Below are 25,061 nucleotides of genomic sequence, written 5' to 3' on the forward strand. Positions count from 1 at the left end.
AACACAGAGTAAACACGCAAAAATGTGAACTGTTGTTACTATTATTATTACATAGTGCTGTGGAACATTTATAACATGGAGCCCATAGTTTTGGAGGGGAAGTCAGAGAAGGCTTCCCAGAAGTAGTGACATCTGAGATGAAATCTGAAGGATGATAGGCATTAGCAGGTCGGAGACAAGGTACTGGGAGTGAGATGAGTATATACCAGGCAGAAAGAACAGTCAGATTTCATGTGCACAAAAATCGTCTAGGAGTCTTGTTAAAGTGCAGATTCGGATTCAGTAGCTCTGGAACAGAACATTTCTAATGAAGTTCCCAGGGAATGCTGATGATGCTGGTGCCTGTTCTACACTTCCACTTGGTGGCGAGGTTCTAAATGGGTGCAAAATCTCAAAAGGATACAGCAAGCTCTTTAAGGATGGTTGGCATGAAAATGGGGGTTGGGGACTGTTGTGTTGAGTAGAGAGAAGTAGGAGAGATGAGGTCTAGGATGCTGATCACAAAGGGGCTAAATCACAAAGGGACTTACAAGTTAAGAGAAGAAAAGAGCAATTTGGAGCAGCAAAGAGGGCTTTAACTGCCAAGTGGAAAGTGGGTTGGAGGAGAACCTCTCTAGAAGAAAGGTGACCAACTGAGAGGCTTCTCCTCTCAAGTAACAGTAGGTGAGAAATGATGGTACAAGCTATGGCAGTGGCCCTGGGGATGGAGAGAAGTGGAGGAATTCAAGAGCTGTTAGAAGATAGGATCAACAGTTTAGTGATTGATTTGCATGGAGGATGAAGGGGGTGGAGAACACAAGAAAGGCACAGCACAAGGTTATCAGTTCGTCTCAGCTGCCTACAGTCAACACATAATTACAAAGCACATGGAGAATAGCTGCTCATCAATGGCACACAGAGGCACTATCTTCTCCACCTGAGATGCTCCTGCTACTTTTGGCAATCGTTGACCTACTGTTTTCAAAATACCTTCATTTCTACTAACTCCTCAAGGCCTAATGGAGAAACACAAAACCAGGAACGTAAATCTGTACTTCATAATTTAGCACTTACTCTCTTATTTTATTCATTCCTTATGTGGGGTGTGTTGGCCTCCCCAAATTAGCTATTACTCTTTGCGGGCAAGGGCCGTGTCAGATCTATTGTTTCCATTCCCCACAGTGGTGATGACCAGGTAGGCAGTTAATACATGCTAGTTGACTAGTTGATAGAATAACATCTAGATGTTTACACGTCAGTGCCATTTATTACACATGAAATGATGACAATATCTGTCAGGTGTTGAGTGTTTTATATACATTATAAATGACATCATCTTATTTGGTTTATCAGAATCCTCTGAGACCCTTATATCCGGGCAGCTGGGGTAATAACTTGTTTGACTACAGCTTCACTTAATTATTTTAATAGAATGAAAGCCTATCCCCTTACTGTTGAACTCTACTGCCATCTACTGTTCATGTGGTAAGTTAAGCTATTGTTGCTGCCCACCTCCTTTCTTTCTTTACTATTGAATGTATGTTTTCTTCAGATCTCAAGGGCTTTCTATGCTTGGAGTTTCAATCCAGAGAAGATGCAATTTTCTAATAGTTTCTGGCATTTCATTATAACAACCCAACATGATATTGACAATTTTTTTCTCATTGGCAAAAAGAGTTTATGCCTTTATGGAATATTAGCCATTTAAAAATGTAATGACACAATGGTCTTTTCATAGGCTTTTTTTTTTTCCAGGAAAATTAAAAGAAAAAGGTCATGACATTTCTGAAGAATTTTTTCTCTACCTTTAGAAGACATCATTAAACTGGACAGCTACCTAGGCTAAACTTCATTCAGGGTGTAAATCTTAACTCATCCTTCAAGGTCCTCCTCTCAAATGATACCTTCTCCATAAAACATTCCCTAATTCTTCATTCTAGAAGTCAATTCTCCCCTACACAATTGGTAATTGTTATAATGAACCACATGGTGGAAGGACAACAAAAATTCCAAAACTAGGGCTTTCCTGGTGGCGCAGTGGTTGAGAGTCTGCCTGCCGACGCAGGGGACGTGGGTTCGTGCCCCGGTCAGGGCGGAGCGGCTGGGCCCGTGAGCCATGGCCGCTGAGCCTGCGCGTCCGGAGCCTGTACTCCGCAACGGGAGAAGCCACTGCAGTGAGAGGCCCGCGTACCGCTAAAAAAAAATTCCAAAATTAAAAACAAAACTTTATAAATCGTTTCCGCTCATTCTTTCCTCTCTGATGGTTCTTGTTTTTCTATTGTAGACAATCAACATAAAACTGGGCTCTCAGCTGTAACAATCTCATAAAGGGGTTTGTTTTAAGAAAGAGAACGTTTTAGGAAGGACAAGGACAGAAGCAGGGACACGTGTTGGGTGATCTGATGAGAATTCAGGCAATTTATTTTGTCTTTATTCTGAGACTTAAGCCAACTCGCTGTTCTTAGGTTCTAGATGGTAAAGATTTCAAAGGTTAATGAAGTAACAGTAGACCGGGTCTTAAACCCTTGCATATTTCCCCTCTAATGCCCTATTTTAGTATGAAAATGTTAGTTTAAAAGGGGAGGGAGACACCAGGTAAATTTCTGGCATAGTTAAGGTGTCTGGAAGTAGTTCAGTTGGATTGTATTTAATGGGAAGGCTGTGCGGTGGTGACCAAGGCTCAATTCCTTGAATTTCATAGACCTAGACTGAAGCCCGTTCTGCTACATAAACTGTTTTAGCGCGTCACTTGAGTTTCCGCAAAGCATAGGATTGGTCACTTCCTCTTCGGTGCACTGTACGTATTTCTACCTAGGTCCCTTTCATAGATGTGTGTATGCTTTTCCTCTTTCTTGTTCCAGGTCACAGCACCTTGGCGCTCGCCCTCTGGGTGTCTGCGGCGTCCGGCCGTGCCCCTCCCTTACACCTGGCGCTTCTGTGTGGTCACAATCACCGCCTCAATCCCATGAGTCATCTCTTCACGGCCAATGGATGAAAATCGCCAAAATTTACGTCAGCCCCACGCTCTGAAAAGGGATTACTGCTCAAGTGGAGGGAGGCAGATCAGGGACGTCTTCTCGTCGTCCCTTTTTCCCTAGCCTTTTCTCAAACGGAATGTTTGTAGGGGTGGCGGGTGCGGCGGTTGGCTTGCAGGTAGAGCTTTTTCCTGCTAGGAACACAAATCTTCGATTCCTGCTGTGTTTCCGGAAGCATTCTCATCGGACCTAGGCGGGGACCGACTTCCGGATCGGACTCCCCTGTCTTCCGAGTTTCGAGCCCGCCGCTTCCGCCCGGAGTTGCTTTAAGCTCCGGCTGCGAGTAGCTACTTCAGCCAGGAGTCCGTAGCGTCTCGGACGTGGAAAGTGGCCCTGGGTCGGCCTCCTTCTTGTCCCCTCAGCCTGCCCGCCCCGAGGCCGGGTCCTCAGCTGGCGGCGGTGGCGGCTGGGCCTGTCGCGGAGCGTTCTCTCTGCCCGAGTCCTGGGCCTGGGGGAACAGAGCGGTGAGGGAGCGACGCCCGGCCTGGCCCAGCCCCGGTCCAGCCCCGGCTTTCCCGGGGCCTGTGACGGTGGCCACAGGCCTCGCGGCGCCCACCCCAGCCTGGGGCGGGGCACGACCTCCCCGCCCGCGTCCCCGCCCCTTCTGCCTGCCCAGCGCCTGGGCATTCTCTTCAGCCCAGCGGCGGCGTAACCGTCTCGCCCCTCCGGGACTCGGCAGTCCCCTGGCTCCGGCCGCTGGGGAACATGGAGTTTGCGGAGCTGATTAAGACCCCACGGGTGGACAATGTGGTGCTGCACCGGCCTTTCTACCCGGCCGTCGAGGGGACCTTGTGTCTTACTGGCCACCACCTGATCCTGTCCTCCCGGCAGGACAACACGGAGGAGCTGTGGCTCCTCCATTCAAACATCGACGCCATCGACAAGCGGTGAGTGCCTGTCCCACCCCGTATTCCGCGGGGAACCTGGGGTCCTCAGGTGCAGGTCTGCGGAAACGCGTCCCATCGCCCAACCAGCCAGCAGATCGAGCCCCCTCTGGCCTAGATTGAGGATTTGAGTTTTAGAAAGCAGAAAACCATCCAAATGAGATCCCTGGTTTCCATTCAGTTTGGCTGGGTTATCACGTGGTTGTTATCGTGATTATCATTTTTGGTACATAACACCATGTGGGGGGATATGCAACGTTTTCTTTTAAAATTTCTTTTCCTTGCACCGTCATATTCCCTGAATGTTAATTGTCCATCAGGGTTCATGAAATTGTGATTGAATGTGATTTAAGTAGAGTCTTTACTTGCCACTTTCGAGTATGTAGACTTTAGTATGTAGTGTCTAAATTCCATAAAACCTTTTCCCCTCCTCTCAGAAATGTTCAGTTTATCATATTTCTCCTTATTTCTTACCTTCTGGGTCATCAATTTAAGACTTCCCATTATGGGAGATTATAATGTCTTTTATTTATTTTTACTCTGTTTGGCTTTTGGAAAGGACAGAGTAGGCTCTTCAACAAAGGTATTAATTAATTAACCTCTTATTTTGCACCCCAGACTCTGTCTTTCCAGGGTAGTGCCTCAGAGACAAAAAGTTATACTTCCTTTGCAGTCAGAATTATCATTTCCCCAATGGCTTTGTACTTACTCTAGCCAGAAGAAGGTAAATTGGTTATCCAGTAAACACTAAAGTATAAATGAATGACAACAGCTTTTTCTATTACCTCTCAAGAGAATTTGGGTACAGTATTAAGAAGATTCCTAGAGAAGTTATGCCTTAAAAGAAAATACTTTGTAATAGTAGAAAGTAAACAAAACGGGTGAAGTGGTGGTAAATTTATTTTTTCAAGCAGAGGGCTCCTATTAGATTCCTGAGATCACCTTCTCCTGTGTAAAAGTTTTCAGCTGTTACTCATCTATCAATATTCAGTTTAACCATTTCAATCTGCCACCCCTTTCACAGGTTCTTCTGTTAATCCCACAATGAGAAGTAATTCCCCTCACCTTGAAATCCTATAGCTCTTTAATTATACCTCTTTCATAAGTGTATTTTACAATCTGTATTTTGATAGTTACGTATATGTTAGCTCCTTGGAGCCAGGACACAAATTTGGTTAATTTTTATCTCCTTCAAAACCGTGGCATGGGCAGATAGGCACATAGGAAATAAAAGGATTAACCACTGAATGGTCAGTGGTGCCGTAGAATACAAATTAGAGTTTCTTCATGCCACCAACTCTTTTCTTTCTTCCTTACCTCTTTCTGTGGTTGCTTTTCACTCTCTCATTTCATCGTATTTACCTAGCATTCACTACACGCTGGGCCTGGTTGGGCTAAACCAAGTATTTAAGATAAGCACTTTTTAATCTGTTAGGGGAGAAATGACAAACTGTACACATTTATCTTTTTCCTGGGAAGCAGCATGATGTAATGGAAAGAGCTAGCTAGCTAATGGTCAGATCAGAGTTTGTTGAGTTGTTGCTTTCAAAAGAGTTACCTCCATGTGTCTCCTATATGCTGAGTTCTGTCTGGGCTGTGCAGATGCAGTGGTGACTAAAACAGATGAGGAGCTTATGTACTAGTGGAGGAGATGGACATTCACAATAGTCAACAAATAAATATATAACAACGTCGGGTAATAAATGCAAGGAAGGAAAATAAAGGAAGATGTTAGGATAGAGAATGCCTGGAGTCAGTTCAAGAAGACAAGTGACATTTGAATTAATGAAGGGAGGAAGCCTGCAGTGTGAATATTGGAGGAAGGAGCGTTCCAGCCAAAGGGAATGCAAAGGCAGAGACTTGAGACAGGGCCATGCCTGGCTTGTAGGAGGAAGAACAAAGAGGCAGGTGTGGTAGGAGGGCAGTGAGCACAGGGTAGAAGCTAGGGGGACTAGGGAGATGGCAGAAACGTGGTTGGAGGGATAAGCAGGGGCCAGATGGTGGAGGGCCTGTTACGCCATTGGGATGGCTTTCATGGGAAGCCTTGGAGAGTTGAAAGCGTGGAAGTAGCAATCGCTAGACTTCTAGAAGATGATTCTGGTAGCTGGCAGAAAATGGATTGTAGAAGGGCAGTGATTTGTTAGCAAATCATTAAAATTTTTTTTCCCTTTCTGTGGATTGCCTGTGAATTTCCTTGGTGTTTCTTTCTTTTTCTTTTTTTTTTTTTTTTGGTGGTACGCGGGCCTCTCACTGTTGTGGCCTCTCCCGTTGCGGAGCACAGGCTCCGGACCCTCTCCCGTTGTGGAGCACAGGCTCCGGACGCGCAGGCTCAGCGGCCATGGCTCACGGGCCCAGCCGCTCCGCGGCATGTGGGATCTTCCCGGACCGGGGCACGAACCCGTGTCCCCTGCATCGGCAGGCGGAGTCTCAACCACTGCGCCACCAGGGAAGCCCCCCTTGGTGTTTCTTTATCTGGTGATTTTTTTTTTTTTTTGGCACCAGTTCCTTATATACTCTCTAGGTATTAATTCTTCGCTTAGACGTTGCAGATATCTTCTCCATATCTCTCACCCATTTGTTAACTTTTGTGTGGTGCCCTTTGTGGAACAGAAGTCCTAATTTTAATACAAAATTCATTGATACTTTATGGTTTGTGCTTTTTAAGTCTTAAGAAGTCCTTCCTTATCCCAAAATTACTAGGATATTCTCTTACTTTTCTTCCATATTAGCTTTATAGTTTTACCCTTCATTTTTAGGTCTTTAATTCATTTGGATTCTACCTTTGTTTCAAGTGTGATAAGAATCCAGCTTTGTTTTTCTTCATGTAGCAAGCTAGTTTTCCTAAAACCATCATCTAACAACCCATCCTTGACTGATTTATCATATTATCAGGTGGTTTTATATATATGTATATATAATATATACAGCTTTTGCTGTGCCCCATAAGTTTTGTAATGTCACGTTTTTGTTTTCATTTTTTTGTCTGTGTTTTATAATTTCCCTTGTGATTTCTTCTTTGATCCATTGGTTGTTTAAAAGTGTATTAATTTCCATAATTTGGTGAATTTCTCAATTTTACTTTTGTTACTGATTTCTAACTTCATCCCATGCGGTCAGAGAAGATACTTTGTATGATATCTTTTTTTTTTTGGCTGCACCTAGCGGTATGTGGGATCTTAGTTCCCATACCAGGGATCTAACCCATACCCCCTGCAGTGGAAGCTCAGAGTCTTAACCACTGGACTGCCAGGGGGGTCTCTATATCTGTCTTTTTAAATCTGTTGAGACTTGATTTGTGGCCTAACATAGAGTCTATCCTGAAAATTGTTCCATGTGCACTTGAGAAGAATGTGTATCCTATTGTTGTTGGGTAGCGTGTTTATGTCTATTAGGTCTAGTTAGTTTATTGTATTAAGTCCTCTGTTTCCATATGTATATCTGTTTGGTCTCCAACTATTATTGTAGAACTGTCTATTTCTCCTTTCACTTCTGTCAGATTTTGCTTCAAATATTTTGATTGTCATAGGATGTGTAAATGTTTATAATTGTTACACCTTCTTGCTGTGTTGAACCTTTTATTAATAGATAATGTCCTTTGTCTCTCATAACCATTTTTGATTTATAGACTATTTTGTCTAATACTAGTAAAGCCTTCTTTGCTGTCTTTTGGTTACTGTTTGCTTGGAATATCTTTTTCCTCCATCCCTTCAATTTCAACTTGTTTGTGTCTTTGGATCTCAAGTGAGTCTCTTGTGAGACAGACTATAGTTGGATCATATGGTTTTGTTTGTTTGTTTGTGGTACGCGGGCCTCTCACCGTTGTGGCCGCTCCCGTTGCGGAGCACAGGCTCCGGACGCACAGGCTCAGCGGCCATGGCTCCCGGGCCTAGCTGCTCCGCAGCACGTGGGATCTTCCTGGGCCAGGGGACGAACCCGTGTCCCCTGCATCAGCAGGCGGACTCTCAACCACTGCGCCACCAGGGAAGCCCGGATCATATGTTTTTATCCATTCTGCCAATGTCTATCCTTTGACAGTGTAATCCATTTACATTTAAAGTAATTATTGGTAAGGAGGGACTTACTTGTGTCATTGTGCTGTTTGTTCTCTATATGCCTTAAAGCTTTTCTGTCCCTCATTTCCTTCATTATTGTCTTCTTTTGCACATAGTTGATTTTATTGTAATGAAATGTTTAAAATTTTTTCTCATTTACTGTTGTGTATATTCTGTAGCTGTTTTCTTTGTGGTTACCATGGGGATTAAATTTAACATCCTAAAGTTATAATACTCTAATTTGAGTTTATACCAGTTTAACTTCAAAAACATACAAAAACTCTACTCCTTTATAGCTCTGTCCCCACTGCTTTCCATTGATGTCATAAAATTACATTGTTATGTATTTGGGCCTGAAAACATAATCTAATAATTCTTTTAAATGTATTAGTCTCTTAAATGATGTAGAAAATAAAATGTGCGTTTACAAACCATTGTTACAATAATACTAGATTTTTTAAAAAAATAACTTTATTTATTTTTGGCTGTGTTGGGTATTCGTTGCTGCACGTGGGCTTTCTCTAGTTGTGGCGAGTGGGGGCTACTCTTCATTGCGGTGTGTGGGCTTTTCATTGTGGTGGCTTCTCTTTGTTGCACGGGCTCTAGGTGTGTGGGCTTCAGTAGTTGTGGTACGTGGACTCAGTAGTTGTGGCTCGCAGGCTCTAGAACACAGGCTCAGTAGTTGTGGCACACGGGCTTAGCTGCTCTGCAGCATGTGGGATCTTCCCAGACCAGGGCTCGAACCCATGTCCCCTGTATTGGCAGACGGATTCTTACCACTGTGCTACCAGGCAAGTCCCAATACTAGCTTTTATAATTGCCTTTTATTTTACCTTTTTGAGATATTTATTTCTTCATTCAGCTTCAAGTTACTGTCTAGTGTCCTCTCATTTCAGCTTGCAGGATTCCCATGAGTATTTCTTGCAGAGCAGGTCTAGTGCTCACAAGCTCCCACAGCTTTTGTTTATCTGGGAATGTCTTAATTTCTCCCTCACTTTTGAAGGACAGTTTTGCTGGATATCAGATTTTAGTTGACAGTTTTTCCTTTCAGCACTTTGAATATATCAGCCCACTGTCTTCTAGCTGCAGAGTTTTTGAGTTCCTGGTGTGGGTCTCTTTGAGTTAATCTTACTTTGAGTTCATTGAGGTTTTTGGATGTTTATAGTCATGTCTTTAATCAAATTTGGGAAATTTTCAGCCATTATTTTCTCAAATATCCTCTCTGCCCTTTTCTTTCTCTCTTCTCTTTCTGGAACTCCCACTGTGTGTGTGTTGGTCTGCTTGTTGGTACCTCACAGGTCACTTTTCTTTAATCTTTTTTTCTTTCTGTTTCTCAGACTTGATAACTTCCATTGTCCTGTCTTTAAGTTTGCTGATTCTTTCTTCTGCTTTCTGAGAATCTGCTTTTGAATCCCTCTTGTGAATTTTTGATTTCAGTTCTTATACTTTTCAGCTCCAGAATTTCTTTTTTCTTTTCTTTTTTTACATTTTCTATCTCTTTATTGATATTTCTGTTTTGTTCACACATTATATTCTTGACTTTCTCCATACCTTCCTTTAGTTCTTTGAGCATCTTTAAGACTGTTAAAGTCTTTGTCTAAGATATCATCTTCCATCAAGTCTTTTTCAGGAACAGTTTCTGTTTATTTTTTACCTTTTGAATGGGCCATGCTTTCCTGATAATTTCTCTGCCTTGTGATTTTTTTTTTCTTGCTCAACACTGGACATTTAGATCTAATAATGTGGTAACTCTGGAAAACAGATTCTCCCTCGTCCCCAGGGTTTGCTGTTTTGGGGGGTTTCTTTTGTTTATTATTTTTGCTTTTTTGACTGCTGTAGGATGTCTATATAGCAAGGATCAGCCTGAGGTGTAAACTTAAGGCTTTCTCGTCTTTTCTGAACCTGGGTATGTGTAGTCACAGTCACTTCCTAATTTTCCTATATATACAGTTGTTTTCAAATGTCCTGATCTTTAATGTCTGGTTCCTGAAAGGGGGAAAGTGAAAAATGAAGAGGAGTGGGAAGAGAGCTGACCCTGTAAATCCACTGAAAGTCACTGATTGGGGGCTGGAGGCAGCTTGCAACAGTGGGAGGAATTGCAACAATGGCTGCCTGCCTCTTTGCACCTCTGTGATCAGAAACAGCAATCTACAATCACAGCACAGACCCCTGATATTTGGAGGACAGGGTGCTTTCTGCCCACCCTGGCTCCTGTAAGCTGTGTGCAAGCTGCTCCAGGAACATACACACAGCTGCCTGTCACTTGGGTGGGGGTGGGGAATGGGTAGCTGCTATTTTGCTAAGAGCTGAATATATCCAAAATTAACTGCAATTTATTATCCAAGTCTTTCCCTGGAAGTTGCAAGCCTTTAATAGACATCAGAGTTCCAAAATAGGTACAGCAAAGAGATTCTGCCAGTGCAATTGTTATCTAGGTGGGAAGACAGATTCCTAATGCTTCTGATTCCACTGTCTTCCAGAATCCTTTCCCTTGTTAAGTTTTGAGGGTTTTTTTTTCTAAGTATATTCTGATACAAGTCTTTTATCAAATATAAGATTTGCAAATGTTTTCTCTCAGTCTGTGGCTTGTCTTTTTATTCTCCTTAACTGTGTCTTTCAGAGAGCAAGCATTTAAAATTTTGAAGACATATAGTTTATTAGCTCTTTTATAGACTGGGGTTGTGATAGCTAAGAAATCTTTGCCTAACCAAAGGTCACAAAGATTTTCTCCCGTGTTTTCTCCTAGAAGTTTTATAGTTTTAGGTTTAGATATATGATCCGTTTTTAGTTAGTTTTGTATATGTTTCATGGATAGATCCAAATTCTTTTTTTCATATAGATATCTGATCGTTGTAGCACCATTTCTTGAAAAGTCTGCCTTTTCTTCAATGAATTGTCTTTGCACACCTTTGTCCATATATAAGTGAATATATTTCTAGACTTTCTGTTCTATTCCATTGATCTATTTGATGCCATTGCTGCCACAGTCTTTATTTTTATATTAAGTCTTTATATAGTGTTAGCTGTCTGATTTTGTTCTTATTCCAAGTTGTTTTGGTTATTTGAGGTCATTTGCATTTCCATATGAATTTTTAAAATATTTATTTATTTATTTATTTTTGGCTGTGCTGTGCAGCTTGCAGGATCTTCCCCGACCAGGGATTGAACCCGCACCCTTGTCCGTGAAAGCATGGCACCCTAACCACTGGACCGCCAGGGAATTCCTCCATATGAATTTTAGAATCAGCTTGTCAATTTCTTTTTAAGAAAGGCCTGTTGTGAGAATTGTGGTGAACCTGTTGATAAGTGAACTTGATGAGAATTAACCTAGGATATCATAATATTGAGTCTTCTGACTTACGAACAAATCTCTCTCTCCATTATCTTATTTAGGTCTCAAATTTCTTTCAGCCATGTTTTATAGTTTTCACTCACAGGTCTTTCACATCTTTTGTCAGAATTTCCTCTATGTATTTCATATTTTTTATGCTATTTCAAGTGATATTTTTCAAATTTCAGTTTCCAGTTACTTGTTTGTATTAATCATTTATAAAAATTTTAATTTATTTTATTTTTGGCTGCGTTCCGTCTTCGTTGCTGTGCATGGGCTTTCTCTAGTTACGGCAAGTGGGGACTACTCTTCGTTGTGGGGCACGGGCTCAGTAGCTGTGGCTCACGGACTCTAGAGCGCAGGCTCAGTAGTTGTGGCGCCTGGGCTTAGTTGCCCTGCATCATGTGGGATCTTCCTGGACCAGGGCTCAAACCCATGTCCCCTGCATTGGCAGGCAGATTCTTAACCACTGCGCCACCAGGGAAGTCCAGTACAATGTTGAGTAAAAGTGGTGAGAGGGAACATCCTTGTATTATTCCTGATCTTAGTGAGAAAGCATTCAGTCTTTCTCATTAAGTATGCTATTAGTGGTAGAGTTTTTTAGTTTTTTAGTTTTTGTAAATGCTCTTATCAGGTGGAAGAAGTTCACTTCTGTTCCTAGTTTGCTGAGAGTTGGGTTGTTTTGTTTCATTTTAAAATCATGAATAGCTGTTGGATTTTGTCAATGCTTTTTCTATATCTATCGAGATAAGCATATTGTTTTTCTTTTTCAGTTTGTTAATATGGTAAATTACTTTGTTAAACCACCCTTGCATTTTGGGGATAAACCCCATTTGCTCGTGATACATTATCCTTTTTATATATTGTTGGATTTAATTTGCTAATGTTTTGTTTAGGAATTTTACATCTATGTCTATGAGGGATATTTGTCTGTAGTTTTCTTGTAATGTTTTTGGGTTTTGTATTTGGGAAATGCTGGACTTCAGGTGTGAATTGAGAAGTAATTGCCTCTTCTCAGTTTTCTGGAAGAGTGTGTCTTGACTTAATAGTATTTTTTCCTTAAATGTTTTATAGAATTCATCAGTGAAGCCACCCAGGACTGGAGTTTTCTTTGTGGGGAAGATTTTATTGAAAATTTCAGTTTATTTAGTAGATATAGCTCTAACCAGGTTATTTATTCTTGAATGATCTTTAGTAGTTTGTATCTTGAGGAATTTGTCCATATCATTTACCTTGTTGAATTTATTGGCATAAAATTGTTCCTAATATTCCCTTATTATTTTTTAATGTCTGTGGAGTCTGTAGTGATTGTAACCTCTCTCATTTCTGACATTGGTAAATTGTGACTTTCTTTATTCCTGATCAGTCTGGCTAGAATTTTATCACTTTTATTGATCTTTTGAAAGAGTCATTTTTGCTTTCATTGTTTTTCCCTAGAATCTTCTCTTATTTCATTAATTTTTTTTCTTTCTATCTTTATTTAATTTTCTCTGCTTTGGATTTATCTTGCTGTTCTATTTCTAGTATAGTGGAATCTGAGGTCACTAATTTGAGACCCAAATTTTCTTCATTAATTTCCTTCTTTCCTAATATAGGTGGTCTCCTCAGACTCTCAACCCCACCCAGTTTTCCTCTCCTTTCACTATAACTTGGAAAATCTCAAAACAGTAAATTGGGGCAGTCACTGAACTCACCCATCTCCCAGAGAGCTCTGTTCTTTGTTGTCTGATGTTCAGTGTCTTGAAAACAGTCTTTCCTTATATTTTGCCCAGTTATTTTGGTTGTTTCAGGTAGGAGGGTAAATCTGGTCTCTGTTATTCCACTTTTGCCAGAAGTGGAAGTGCCAAGAGTATGAGTTTTCAAAATACATTTCATAAGAGGCATTCCACTGTGTTGTTTAGTTGTGGATATCTGGTGGAATTTTCTTTGCTAGGATTTGACCCATGTTGATAATTTTTGCTTATCCAAATTCACAGTGCAGTGATGTTGGGCATGGGGGTATTTACAGTTGAAGTAGAATTTGGGAAGAGTAGCTGTAGGAGTCATTTTCCTAAGCTAGGCACAGTATAAATAAAATTATCTGCTTTAGATCAATCTAAGAATTCTTAGTTTAGGGAATACTCAGAAGTATTAATGGGAAAGAAGTGGGGCAGTCAGTGGCAAAGCAAAAGAAAAATCAGAGCTATCAGCAAGTGCAGACAAAAAAAAAAAAAGAAAAGGAAGACAAAAATCCCAACTAAGGTAAAATTAAATTTGTTCAAAACTTACTGATACAAAATTTATGATTACACGTGGCATTTACTCTGAAGTTTTCCTTGACTTAGAATAGATATTGCAAGTTAATAGGTTTTAAAGACTGAACAAAAGATACTTATTTTTCAAATCAACTGTTGTAAGTTTGGAAGTAAGTAAAATCTGAAATGAACTGTTTTTCTATGCTTTGGAAATATCTCTACACAAACACTTAATACATTAATTACAGATCTGTTTTTCCTATTATTTGCAGTAAGGCCCCTAATAATCTCCATTAAATGAATTGGCCTAGCATGAATTACTTTATATATTTGAAAAAAATTTTAAATATATTTAAAATTATTTGTGGCTCACATTTTAATGATGCAGGCTTGATTCTTCCTTAATTAGATTACTAGGGGAGAAGAAAGTTGAATACAGGCACACGGTGGAGGTATTGCAGGTTTAGTTCCAGACCACCTCAGTAAAGCCGATATGACAATAAAGAAAGTCACATGAATTTTTTGGTTTCCCAATGCATGTAAAAGTTATTATACACTATACTGTAGTTTATTAAGTGTGCAGTAGCATTATATCTAAAACAACAGTGTACATACCTTAATTAAAAAATACTTTATTGCTAAAAAATGCTAATCATCGTCTGAGCCTTCAGTGAGTTGTAATCTTTTTGCTGGTGGAGGGTCTTGCCTCAGTGCTGATGAATGCTGACTGATCAGGGTGATGGGTGCTGAAGGTTGAGGTGGCTGTGAAAATTTCTTAAAATAAGACAGCAGTGAAGTTTGCCACATTGATTCTTTCCTTTCAAGAACAATCTCTCTGTAGCATGCAATGCTGTTTGATAGCATTTTTCCCACAGTAGAACTTTTTTCAAAATCAGAGTGAATCCTTTAAAACCCTCTTGCTGCTTTATCAACTAAGTTTATGTAATATTCTAAATCCTTTGTTGTCATTTCAATAATCTTCATCAGGTGTAGATTCCATTTCAAGAAAACACTTTGTTCAACTCCTTATCCATTAAAGTTTTATCATGAGACTACAGCAGTTCATTCACACCTTCAGACTCCACTTCTAATTCTAGTTCTCTTGCTATTTCCACCACATCTGCAGTGACTTCCTTCACTGAAGTCTTGAACCCCTCAACATTATCCTTGAGGGTTGGAATCAACTTCTTCCAAACTCCTGTTAATGTTAATATTTTGACCGCTTCCCATGAATCACAGATATTCTTAATGGCATCTAGAATGGTGAATCCTTTCCAGAAAGTTTCAATTTACTTTGCCCCGTTCTATCAGAAGAATCACTATGTATTGCAGCTATAGCCTTTTGAAATCTGTTTCTTTTTTAAAAAAATTAATTAATTAATATTTGGCTGCATCGGGTCTTTGTTGCTGTGTGTGGGCTTTCTCTAGTCGCGGCGAGTGGGGGCTACTCTTCGTTGCGGTGTGTGGGCTTCTCATTGCGGTGGCTTCTCTTGTTGCGGAGCACGGGCTCTAGGCATATGGGCTTCAGTAGTTGTGGCACGCAGGCTCAGTAGTTGTGGCTCATGGGCTTAGTTGCTCCGCAGCATGTGGGATCTTCCCAGACCAGGGCTCGAACCTGTGTCCCCTGCATTGGCAGGTGGATTCTTAACCACCGTGCCACCAGGGAAGTCCCTGAAATATATTTCTTAAATAATAAGATTTGAAAGTCAAAATTACTCCTTGATCCATGGTCTGCAGAATGGGCATTGTGTTAACAGGCATGAAAACAACATTAATGTCATTGAACATCTCCATCAGATAATGGGTGATCACGTGCATTGTCATTGAGCAGTAATATTTTGAAAGGAATCTTTCTGAACAATAGGTCTCAACAGTGGGCTTAAAATACTTAGTAAACCATGTTGTAAACAGATGTGTTGTCATCCAGGCTTTGTTGTTCCATTTATAGAGCACAGGCAGAGTAGATTTAACATAATTCTTAAGGGCCCTAGCTAGGACTTTGGGAATGGTATATGAACATTGGTTTCAGCTTAAAGTCACTAGCCACATTATCCCCTAACAAGAGGGTCCGTCTGTCCTTAGAATCTTTGAAGCTAGGCACTGACTTCTCCTCTCTAGCTACGGAAGTCCTCAGATGGCATCTCCTTCCAATATAAGGCTTTGTCTACGTTGAAAATCTGTTGTTTAGTGCAGTTGCCTTCATGAATTATCTTAGCTAGATCTCCTGGATAACTTGCTGCTTCTTCTACATCAGCACTTGCTGCTTTGCTTTTACTTTTATGTTATGGAGATGGCTTCTTTCCTTAAATCTCATGAACCAACTTGTGCTAGCTTCAGACTTTTCTTTCATAGGTTTCTTGCCTCTCTCTGCCTTCAGAGAATTAGAGTTAGGGCCTTGCTCTGGATTAGGCTTTGATTTACGGGAATGTTGTGGCTGGTTGATCTTCTATCCAGACCACTAAAACTTTCTTCATATCAGCAATTAGGCTGTTTTGCTTTCTTATCATTCATGTGTTCACTGGAGTAACACTTTTTTTTTTTGGCGGGGGGGGGGCGGCGTGCAGTTCGCGGGCCTCTCACTGTTGTGGCCTCTCCCGTTGCGGAGCACAGGCTCTGGACGCGCAGGCTCAGCGGCCATGGCTCACGGGCCCAGCCGCTCCGCGGCATGTGGGATCTTCCCGGACCGGGGCACGAACCCGCGTCCCCTGCATCGGCAGGCGGGCTCTCAACCACTGCGCCACCAGGGAAGCCCTGGAGTAACGCTTTTAATTTCCTTCAAGGACTTTTCCTTTGCATTCACACCTTGCTACCTATTTGTCATAAGAGGTGTAACTTTTGGCCTGTCTCGACTTCCTCACTAAGCTTAATCCTTTTTAGCTTTTGATGTTAAAGTGAGATGTGTGACTCTTCCTTTTACTTGAGCTCTTAGAGGGCATTATAGAGTAATTAGTTGGCTTAATTTCAATATTTTTGTGTCTAAGGGAATAGGGAGGCCTGAGGAGAGAGAGAGAGATGGGGAAACAGCAGTTGGTGGGGCAGTCAGAGGACACACATTTATCAATTAAGTTCACTGTAGTATATGGGCATGGTTACTGGTGCCCCAAAACAATGAAAATAGTAACATCAAAGATCATTGATCACAGATCACCATAACAAATATAATAACAACAACAACAATAATAATAAAGTTTGAAATATTGTAAGAATTACCAAAATGTGATGCAGAGAGATGAAGTGAGCAAATGCTGTTGGAAAAATGGTGCTGATAGACTTGCTGGACACAGGGTTGCCACAAACATTCAATCTTTAAAAAACTCAATATCTGCAATGCTCAATAAAGTGAAGTGCAATAAAAGAAGGTCTGCCTGTGTAGATGGTGATTATAACCTCCTCTTTTTAAAGAAATAATCATATACTTTGAGTTGGGAGTATATAGGTCCCTAAGCATAATTTATAATTTTTTATAGGTTTGTGGGACCACTGGGTACCATCATCATAAAATGTAAGGATTTTCGAATTATTCAGTTGGATATTCCTGGAATGGAGGAATGTTTGAATATAGCCAGTTCCATTGAGGTAAGTATTTTGGAAGCAAAATGTGATGAAAATAAATAATCATTAAAAGGAACCTTATTTTCTGTTTCACTGTAGCTCTTATGTTTTTTTTTTAACATCTTTATTTATTGGAGTATAATTGCTTTACAATGGTGTGTTAGTTTCTGCTTTATAACAAAGTGAATCAGCTATACATATAAATATATTCCATATCTCCTCCCTCTTGCGTCTCCCTCCCACCCTCCCTATCCCTCCCCTCTAGGTGGTCACAAAGCCCCGAGCTGATCTCCCTGTGCTATGCGGCCGCTTCCCAGTAGCTATCTATTTTACATTTGGTAGTATATGTAAGTCCATGCCACTCTCTCACTTCGTCCCGGCTTACCCTTCCCCCTCCCTGTGTCCTCAAGTCCATTCTCTACGTCTGAGTCTTTATTTCTGTCCTGCCCCTATATGTTTCTTTTAGATATTTAGTCATGTTTGTGACTCAAATATTGAAGACTGAATGGAAGAGCCTCACCCTGAGTCATTGTTATAGGAATGTAAAAAGATTTTATTGACTTACAGCAGTTTTTAATGCTGGTTATTCTTCTGGGTTTATGGATGTTGTAGCATGTGATAGGAATTCCTTCCCTTTTAAGGCTGAAAAATATTCCATTGTGTGTATATAAATGCTGAGACTTTTTAAAAACGTTATTTCTTTTGTAAAGCAAGTAATTATCAACAATGATTGTAGTGTTGTTTGTTTTTAGTAAATCTGAATTTCCATAATTATGTTTGCTTAAGACAGGATGTATTTTATATTTACAGAAATGATATTGAATATCTGTTCAGATTACAAATAATAGAAATTTTACTTGGATAATTTAATATTTAAATTGAAGAGCTCAGACTGTTTTCTTTCCCATTTTAAACGATTTTGGTATACCCTCAGATTTTAAGTTGCTTTATTTTAAATCATTGCCACTAAATTATAGCAATTAACTTCATGTTTACAGTATTTTCTAGGTAATTATAGAGACACACTGATTTTTTTTTTCCTTCTGTCTTTGAGTGACTGATCTGGGCTTTGTATGCAAAATAAATGCTATTGGCTTAACTGTTAAAGGCGGCAGAAAGGCTTAAATCTGTAGGATCTCATTTGGCTTTTAAACAAAAATAGAGAAACAGAGGAACCACTGTTGTGGTACTGAGAAAATGGCATGTAGCATTTTTCTTTCTGCTTTTGCTAAATTTTACTTAAGGAAATGAGAAGATGAGCTGAACTGTTTGTCTTACATATTCATCATTTGGAAATAACACAGTAATGTTGATTTGGCTGAATTTGCTGACATGAGTGAGAAACGCACTGTGGCTTCTAGGCTGTTAAAGGGAAATGCTGTCCTGCTGTTTGGGCCAGGGAATGCCACTCACCCACTTCAGTTGAGCATGTGTTTTTTTTCAGTTGTGGGGTTGGATTTTCACTGAGCTGTCCACATTTTTTTTTTCTTACCCTGTTTATAACTTGTAAGATAGACGGTGGGTGTTAGTGAAGTTGCCTGTGGTGAAGAAACAAGGCAAAGCCTGTTGCCCCACTTGCTGATTGCATTTACTTCTTGGCATCTGACACTAATCAGTTGTTTATTTAGCTACACACATTACCTACAGCTCTGTAGAAACTGACTGATTATGTGGAAGCCTTATGGCTGAAAAGAAGCAGCAAGTAATTTGACCTTGTTTTAACATAGTAAATACACACGGTGTACTTGGCCTCTCGCCTTTTCCTGGCATCCAATTTCCCTCCCTTCTTCTATACATCTTGACATAATTTGGTAGTAATAAGTGCATTTCTTTTCTTTTTTTTTTTTAAAGAAGATGTTGGGGGTAGGAGTTTATTAATTTATTTATTTTTGCCGTGTTGGGTCTTCGTTTCTGTCCGAGGGCTTTCTCTAGTTGTGGCAAGCGAGGGCCACTCTTCATCGCGGTGCGCGGGCCTCTCACTATCGCGGCCTCTCTTGTTGTGGAGTGCAGGCTGCGGACGCGCAGGCTCAGTAGTTGTGGCTCACGGGCCTAGTTGCTCTGCGGCATGTGGGATCCTCCCAGACCAGGGCTCGAACCTGTGTCCCCTGCATTAGCAGGCAGATTCTCAACCACTGCGCCACCAGGGAAGACCAGTGCATTTCTTATAAAGCACGGTTGAACTATTCTTTGTTATCAAAATCCATATACCCAAATGTATTCTGTTGCCATAAATAGAATCCCATTGGAAGAATAACTGGCAAGTGCTTGGTTTTCTAAATTATAGCAGGAAGTCAGATGAATCTTATTTTCTATATAGTTTCAGTGGCCTTTTAGGGTTGAAATGACTTCAGTTCTTTGAGCATTAATGTGTTTAAAGGAAAAGTTCTGTCTCTAGTGAAATGAAATGTAGTCACGACAAGTCTGAGCCTGAGTGCTTATTGCCTGCCAGAATGGTTGCTGACATGCATTTAAAATAATGGTTGTGGGCTTCCCTGGTGGCGCAGTGGTTGAGAGTCCACCTGCCGATGCAGGGGATATGGGTTCGCGCCCCGGTCCGGGGGGGATCCCACGCGCCGCGGAGCGGCTGGGCCCGTGAGCCATGGCCGCTGGGCCAGCGCGTCCGGAGCCTGTGCTCCGCGGCGGGAGAGGCCGCAGTGGTGAGAGGCCTGCGTACAGCAAAATAAAATATGGAATACAGTATGGAGGTTCCTCAAGGAATTAAAAATAGAACTACCATATGATCCAGCAATCCCACTTCTCGGTATATATCCGAAGGAAACAAAATCATTGTCTTAAAGAGATATCTGTACTCCCATGTTCACTGCAGCATTATTCATAATAGCCAAGGTATAGAAACAACCTGTCTGTTGATGGATGAATGAATAGGGAAAATCACACACACACACACACACACACACACACACACACACACACACACACACACAGGAATATTATTCAGCCTTAAAAAAGAAAGCAGTCCTGGGCTTCCCTGGTGGTGCAGTGGTTGAGAGTCCGCCTACTGATGCAGGGGACACGGGTTCGTGCCCCGGTCCAGGGAGATCCCACACGCCGCGGAGCGGCTGGGCCCGTGAGCCATGGCCGCTGAGCCTGCGCGTCCGGAGCCTGTGCTCCGCAATGGGAGAGGCCACAACAGTGAGAGGCCCGCATACCGCAAAAAAAAAAGAAAGCAGTCCTGCCATTTGCAAGAACATGGATGAAACTGAAGGGCGTTGTGTTAAGTGAAATAAGCCAGACAGAGAAAGACAAATACTTCATGGTATCACTTATATGTGGAATCTAAAAAATAAAAAAAAAGCAAACATAGAAACAGGGAGTAGAAAAGTGGTTTCCAGGGGCTGGAGGTGGGTGAAATAGGGAGAGGTTGGTAAAAGTTACAGATGTTTATGAGATAAGGTTTGAGAATCTAATGTGTAACATGGACTATAGTTGATAACACTGTATTACGTAATTGAAGTTTGCTAAGAGAGTAGAACTTAAATGTTTTCATAAACAACAACAGAAGGTAAATATGTGAGGTGATGGATGTGTTAATTAACTCGATGGGGGAAAACCCTTTTGCGATGTGCATGTGTATCAAATCATCACTTTGTACATTTGAAATATCTTACAGTTTAATAAAGCTGTCAATTTATACCATAGTAAAGCTGAAAAAATTTTTTTAATATTGCGAAGAATATCTTTTAAATAATAAAATAATAAAATTTAAAAATTAAATAAATAAAATAAAATAAAGGTTCTACTGACCTAAAAGGAGGTAGCTTTATTCTGAGAGCTTGGGGATGTTAGCATCATGTTGGGCCCTCTTCTCCGCCTCCAGCTGAGTGTCTCCAAAATTACTGCAGTTTGAATTATGCTAATTGATTTTGCTGCTTTTTTTTCCTCGCTCACAGAAATGCTTTCTAAAACTCCCCTGTCAGAAGGATGAAACTGCCAGGTGATGTTCCGTTTCTCAGTTCCTCCATCTAGTCAGGTTTCCCTGGTGTTGTCACTAGAATTCAAGTGCTTCAGAATAAGCAATAGGCTTATTTTGGGACCACAGAGTTATTGCCCCGGTTTTGGGTCAGTGTAGCATAAAGGTATGAGGATACCTGACCATATCACTCTAGGAAGGGAGGAAATTTCACATTGATGGAGGCGATGTGGAACATGTAACAGCTAAAATTATTTTAGAGTTTATTATGTGCCAGGTACTGTTCTAGCCCTGTTACATACATTTTCTCTCTTAATGCTCCCAACAGCCCTAAGAGGTAGCCCTATGAGGTAGCCCTATGAGGTTACTTCCTCTACTTTACAGCTAAGGAAAGTGAGGTGTAGAGTGGTTACATTACTTAAACACTCTTGCATTGGCATCTGGAATTTGAGTCCAGCAGTCTGACTCCCTTCTGACTCTTTGGCTACTAAGCTTTTTTACAATTGCGTACACACACTGATTTTAAATAATTTACATATGTTTCTGTATAGTTAATAACTGGATTTTGAGCCAAGGCCTTACTGACTAACCAAAACCTATTCTCTGATCCCCAGAAATATTTGGACCTTTTTATTAGGGCTTATTAAATGGTCTCAAGAAGGAGTTTTTTCATTTTTCTCCTGAGTAGGTGTGCACATTGTTTTGTTCTTTTGTTCATTCAGCAAATGCTAATTGAGTGTATGTTATGTGCCAGAAACTTAGTTAGAGGCTGAAAGCATGGTAATTAGCCTCAGTAAGGTATAATTGTATCTAGTGATAAATACCATGTTAGAGAAATATATTGGGTGTCCATCATTATTAGGCCGTATTTAATACTAATTTGGCAATTAGAAAGTGTTTAAAATTGTGACATGTTCCAATTTTCTTTTTTATTTCTTTTTTTCCCCTAGGCATTGTCTACCCTGGACTCCATCACTCTGATGTACCCTTTCTTTTACCGGCCCATGTTTGAAGTGGTAGAAGATGGCTGGCATTCTTTCCTTCCTGAGCAAGAGTTTGAACTCTACTCTTCAGCTGTGAGTAACTTTTGAGAGAACTATGGGTAATGAGAAATAACCCAGCACTTTACTTGTGAAAATGATCACTTCCTTTTGACGAGTAATAAGGTGCAGTTGACTTATCCATGCCTAAAAGAAGTATCTATTAGCTATTAGTGCTGCAGCCTTTGCCGTTCAGAGATTTGCATAATTTGTTCCCAGTGCTGCAGCTTAAGTAATTTTTCTTCTAGTGGATTTACTGATAAAACATTAAGATCTTCATAAAGATAGTCCTGAAAACAGCTTTATATACAGTAATTAGGTTCTGAGCCATCTCCCAAAAGTCTGTTGAACCCACTGTGTATCTAGGAGAGCACTAGAGAACCATGTATCAATTTGTTTTTGTGGGATGATTTTTGTGATTTTATAATTTGGGTTACTAAGACCAGTGTACTAGATCCACTGCTCTTTCTGGAAGATTGGAAGATTGGCAGGACCTTCCTGCACACTTTTTGCTTCTACTGCTGCCCACCCTCCTGAAGCCATTTTTTTCTTAGCTTTTGTTAATACTTTTTCCATCCTGATACTTGTTTTTACTGTTAAGTATTCTGCCAGTGGACGGTAATAGTACCCAAATAACCTGTACATATGGAATGAGAAGATATACATAAATGCCAGATTAAAAACAATCAAGGTTTTTCTATCCCACTTTTACTTAGGAGTGGGATGTTGTTTATAAAGGTTTTTTGCTTTCACCAAAAAAGAAACATCTGTGTCTGTCATTGAGTGTTCCTTCCCCTTCTCCCTTAACTGTCTGAAATGTACAAATACCCAAAAAAAGGAATGGGCTGTATCTCATTAGGAAAGAAGCTGCAATTGACCAATAAATAGAGGCTGTTGGTCTTAAAAAAAAAAAGTGGTTTTTTTTTTTTTTTTTTTACTACTTTTCTTTTTCCAGCATACCTCTGTAAATGGGTCCTAGGAGGATCAAGAAGTAGGGACCAGGGTGCCATGTAGTTTAAAGAACAAAGATTTCCACAGTAGCAAAGTGAGAAAGGAAGGGGAATTTTACATTCTTGTGTATGGAGCATTTTTTTTTTCACATCTTTATTGGAGTATAATTGCTTTACAATGGTGTGTTAGTTTCTGCTTTATAACAAAGTGAATCAGTTATACATATACCTATGTTCCCATATCTCTTCCCTCTTGTGTCTCCCTTCCTCCCACCCTCCCTATCCCACCCATCCAGGTGGTCACAAAGCACCGAGCTGATATCCCTGTGCTCTGTGGCTGCTTCCCACTAGCTATCTATTTTACATTTGGTAGTGTATATTTGTCCATGCCACTCTCTCACTTCGTCCCATCTTACCCTTCCCCCTCCCCATATCCTCAAGTCCACTCTCTAGTAGGTCTGTGTCTTTATTGCTGTCTTACCCCTAGGTTCTTCATGACATTTTTTTCCCTTAAATTCCATATATATGTATTAGCATATGGTATTTGTCTTTCTCTTTCTGACTTACTTGACTCTGTATGACAGACTCTAGGTCCCTCCACCTCATTACAAATAGCTCAAATTCGTTTCTATTTATGGCAGAGTAATATTCCATTGTATATATGTGCCACATCTTCTTTATCCATTCATCCGATGATGGACACTTAGGTTGTTTCCACTCCGGGCTATTGTAAATAGAGCTGCAGTGAACATTTTGGTACATGACTCTTTTTCAATTATGGTTCTCTCAGGGTACATGCCCAGTAGTGGGATTGCTGGGTCATATGGTAGTTCTACTTGTAGTTTTTTAAGAAACCTCCATACTGTTCTCCACAGTGGCTGAACCAATTCACATTCCCACCAGCAGTGCAAGAGGGTTCCCTTTTCTCCACACCCTCTCCAGAATTTACTGTTTCTAGATTTTTTGATGATGGCCATTCTGACTGGTGTGAGATGATATCTCATTGTAGTTTTGATTTGCATTTCTCTAATGATTAATGAAGTTGAGCATTCTTTCATGTGTTTGTTGGCAGTCTGTATATCTTCTTTGGAGAAATGTCTATTTCGGTCTTCTGCCCATTATTGGATTGGGTTGTTTGTTTTTTTGTTATTGAGCTGCGTGAGCTGCTTATAAATTTTGGAGATTAATCCTTTGTCAGTTGCTTCATTTGCAAATATTTTCTCCAATTCTGAGGGTTGTCTTTGTTCTTGTTTATGGTTTCCTTTGTTGTGCAAAAGCTTTGAAGTTTCATTAGGTCCCATTTGTTTATTTTTGTTTTTATTTCCATTTCTCTAGGAGGTGGGTCAAAAAGGATCTTGCTGTGATTTATGTCTTAGAGTGTTCTACCTATGTTTTCTCTAAGAGTTTGATAGTTTCTGGCCTTACATTTAGGTCTTTAATCCATTTTGAGCTTATTTTTGTGAATGGTGTTAGGGAGTGATCTAATCTCATACTTTTACATGTACCTGTCCAGTTTCCCCAGCACCACTTATTGAAGAGGCTGTTCTTTCTCCACTGTACATTCCTGCCTCCTTTATCAAAGGTAAGGTGACCATATGTGCATGGGTTTATCTCTGGGCTTTCTATCCTGTTCCATTGATCTATCTTTCTGTTTTTGTGCCAGTACCATACTGTCTTGATTACTGTAGCTTTGTAGTATAGCCTGAAGTCAAGGAGCCTGATTCCTCTAGCTCCATTTTTCGTTCTCAAGATTGCTTTGGCTATTCGGGGTCTTTTGTGTTTCCATACAAATTGTGAAAGTTTTTGTTCTAGTTCTGTGAAAAATGCCAGTGGTAGTTTGCTAGGGATTGCACTGAATCTATAGATTGCTTTGGGTAGTAGAGTCCTTTTCACCATGTTGATTCTTCCAATCCAAGAACATGGTATATCTCTCCATCTATTTGTATCATCTTTAATTTCTTTCATCAGTGTCTTATAATCTGCATACAGGTCTTTTGTCTCCTTAGGCAGGTGTATTCCTAGGTATTTTATTCTTTTTCTTGCAGTGGTAAATGGGAGTGTTTTCTTGATTTC

The 25,061-nt window shown here is 40.5% G+C and overlaps 1 protein-coding gene across 1 annotated transcript in view; it reads left to right on the forward strand.

Moving 5' to 3' along the window:
- The first annotated feature begins 3,249 nt into the window (after nt 1–3,249).
- The window catches only part of MTMR9 (myotubularin related protein 9), a 73,502-nt gene continuing 51,690 nt past the window's right edge, over nt 3,250–25,061 (forward strand). The window contains exons 1-3 of the mRNA XM_027088035.1: nt 3,250–3,901; nt 16,983–17,091; nt 21,949–22,074. Coding sequence (XP_026943836.1) covers nt 3,720–3,901; nt 16,983–17,091; nt 21,949–22,074 — 417 coding nt within the window. The 5' untranslated portion in view covers nt 3,250–3,719. The remainder of the gene's footprint in view (nt 3,902–16,982; nt 17,092–21,948; nt 22,075–25,061) is intronic.

The sequence above is a fragment of the Aethalodelphis obliquidens genome, unplaced genomic scaffold (genome assembly GCF_003676395.1).
Source record: "Aethalodelphis obliquidens isolate GAN/ISIS:26980383/991018 unplaced genomic scaffold, ASM367639v1 scaffold61, whole genome shotgun sequence".
NCBI lineage: Eukaryota > Metazoa > Chordata > Mammalia > Artiodactyla > Delphinidae > Aethalodelphis > Aethalodelphis obliquidens.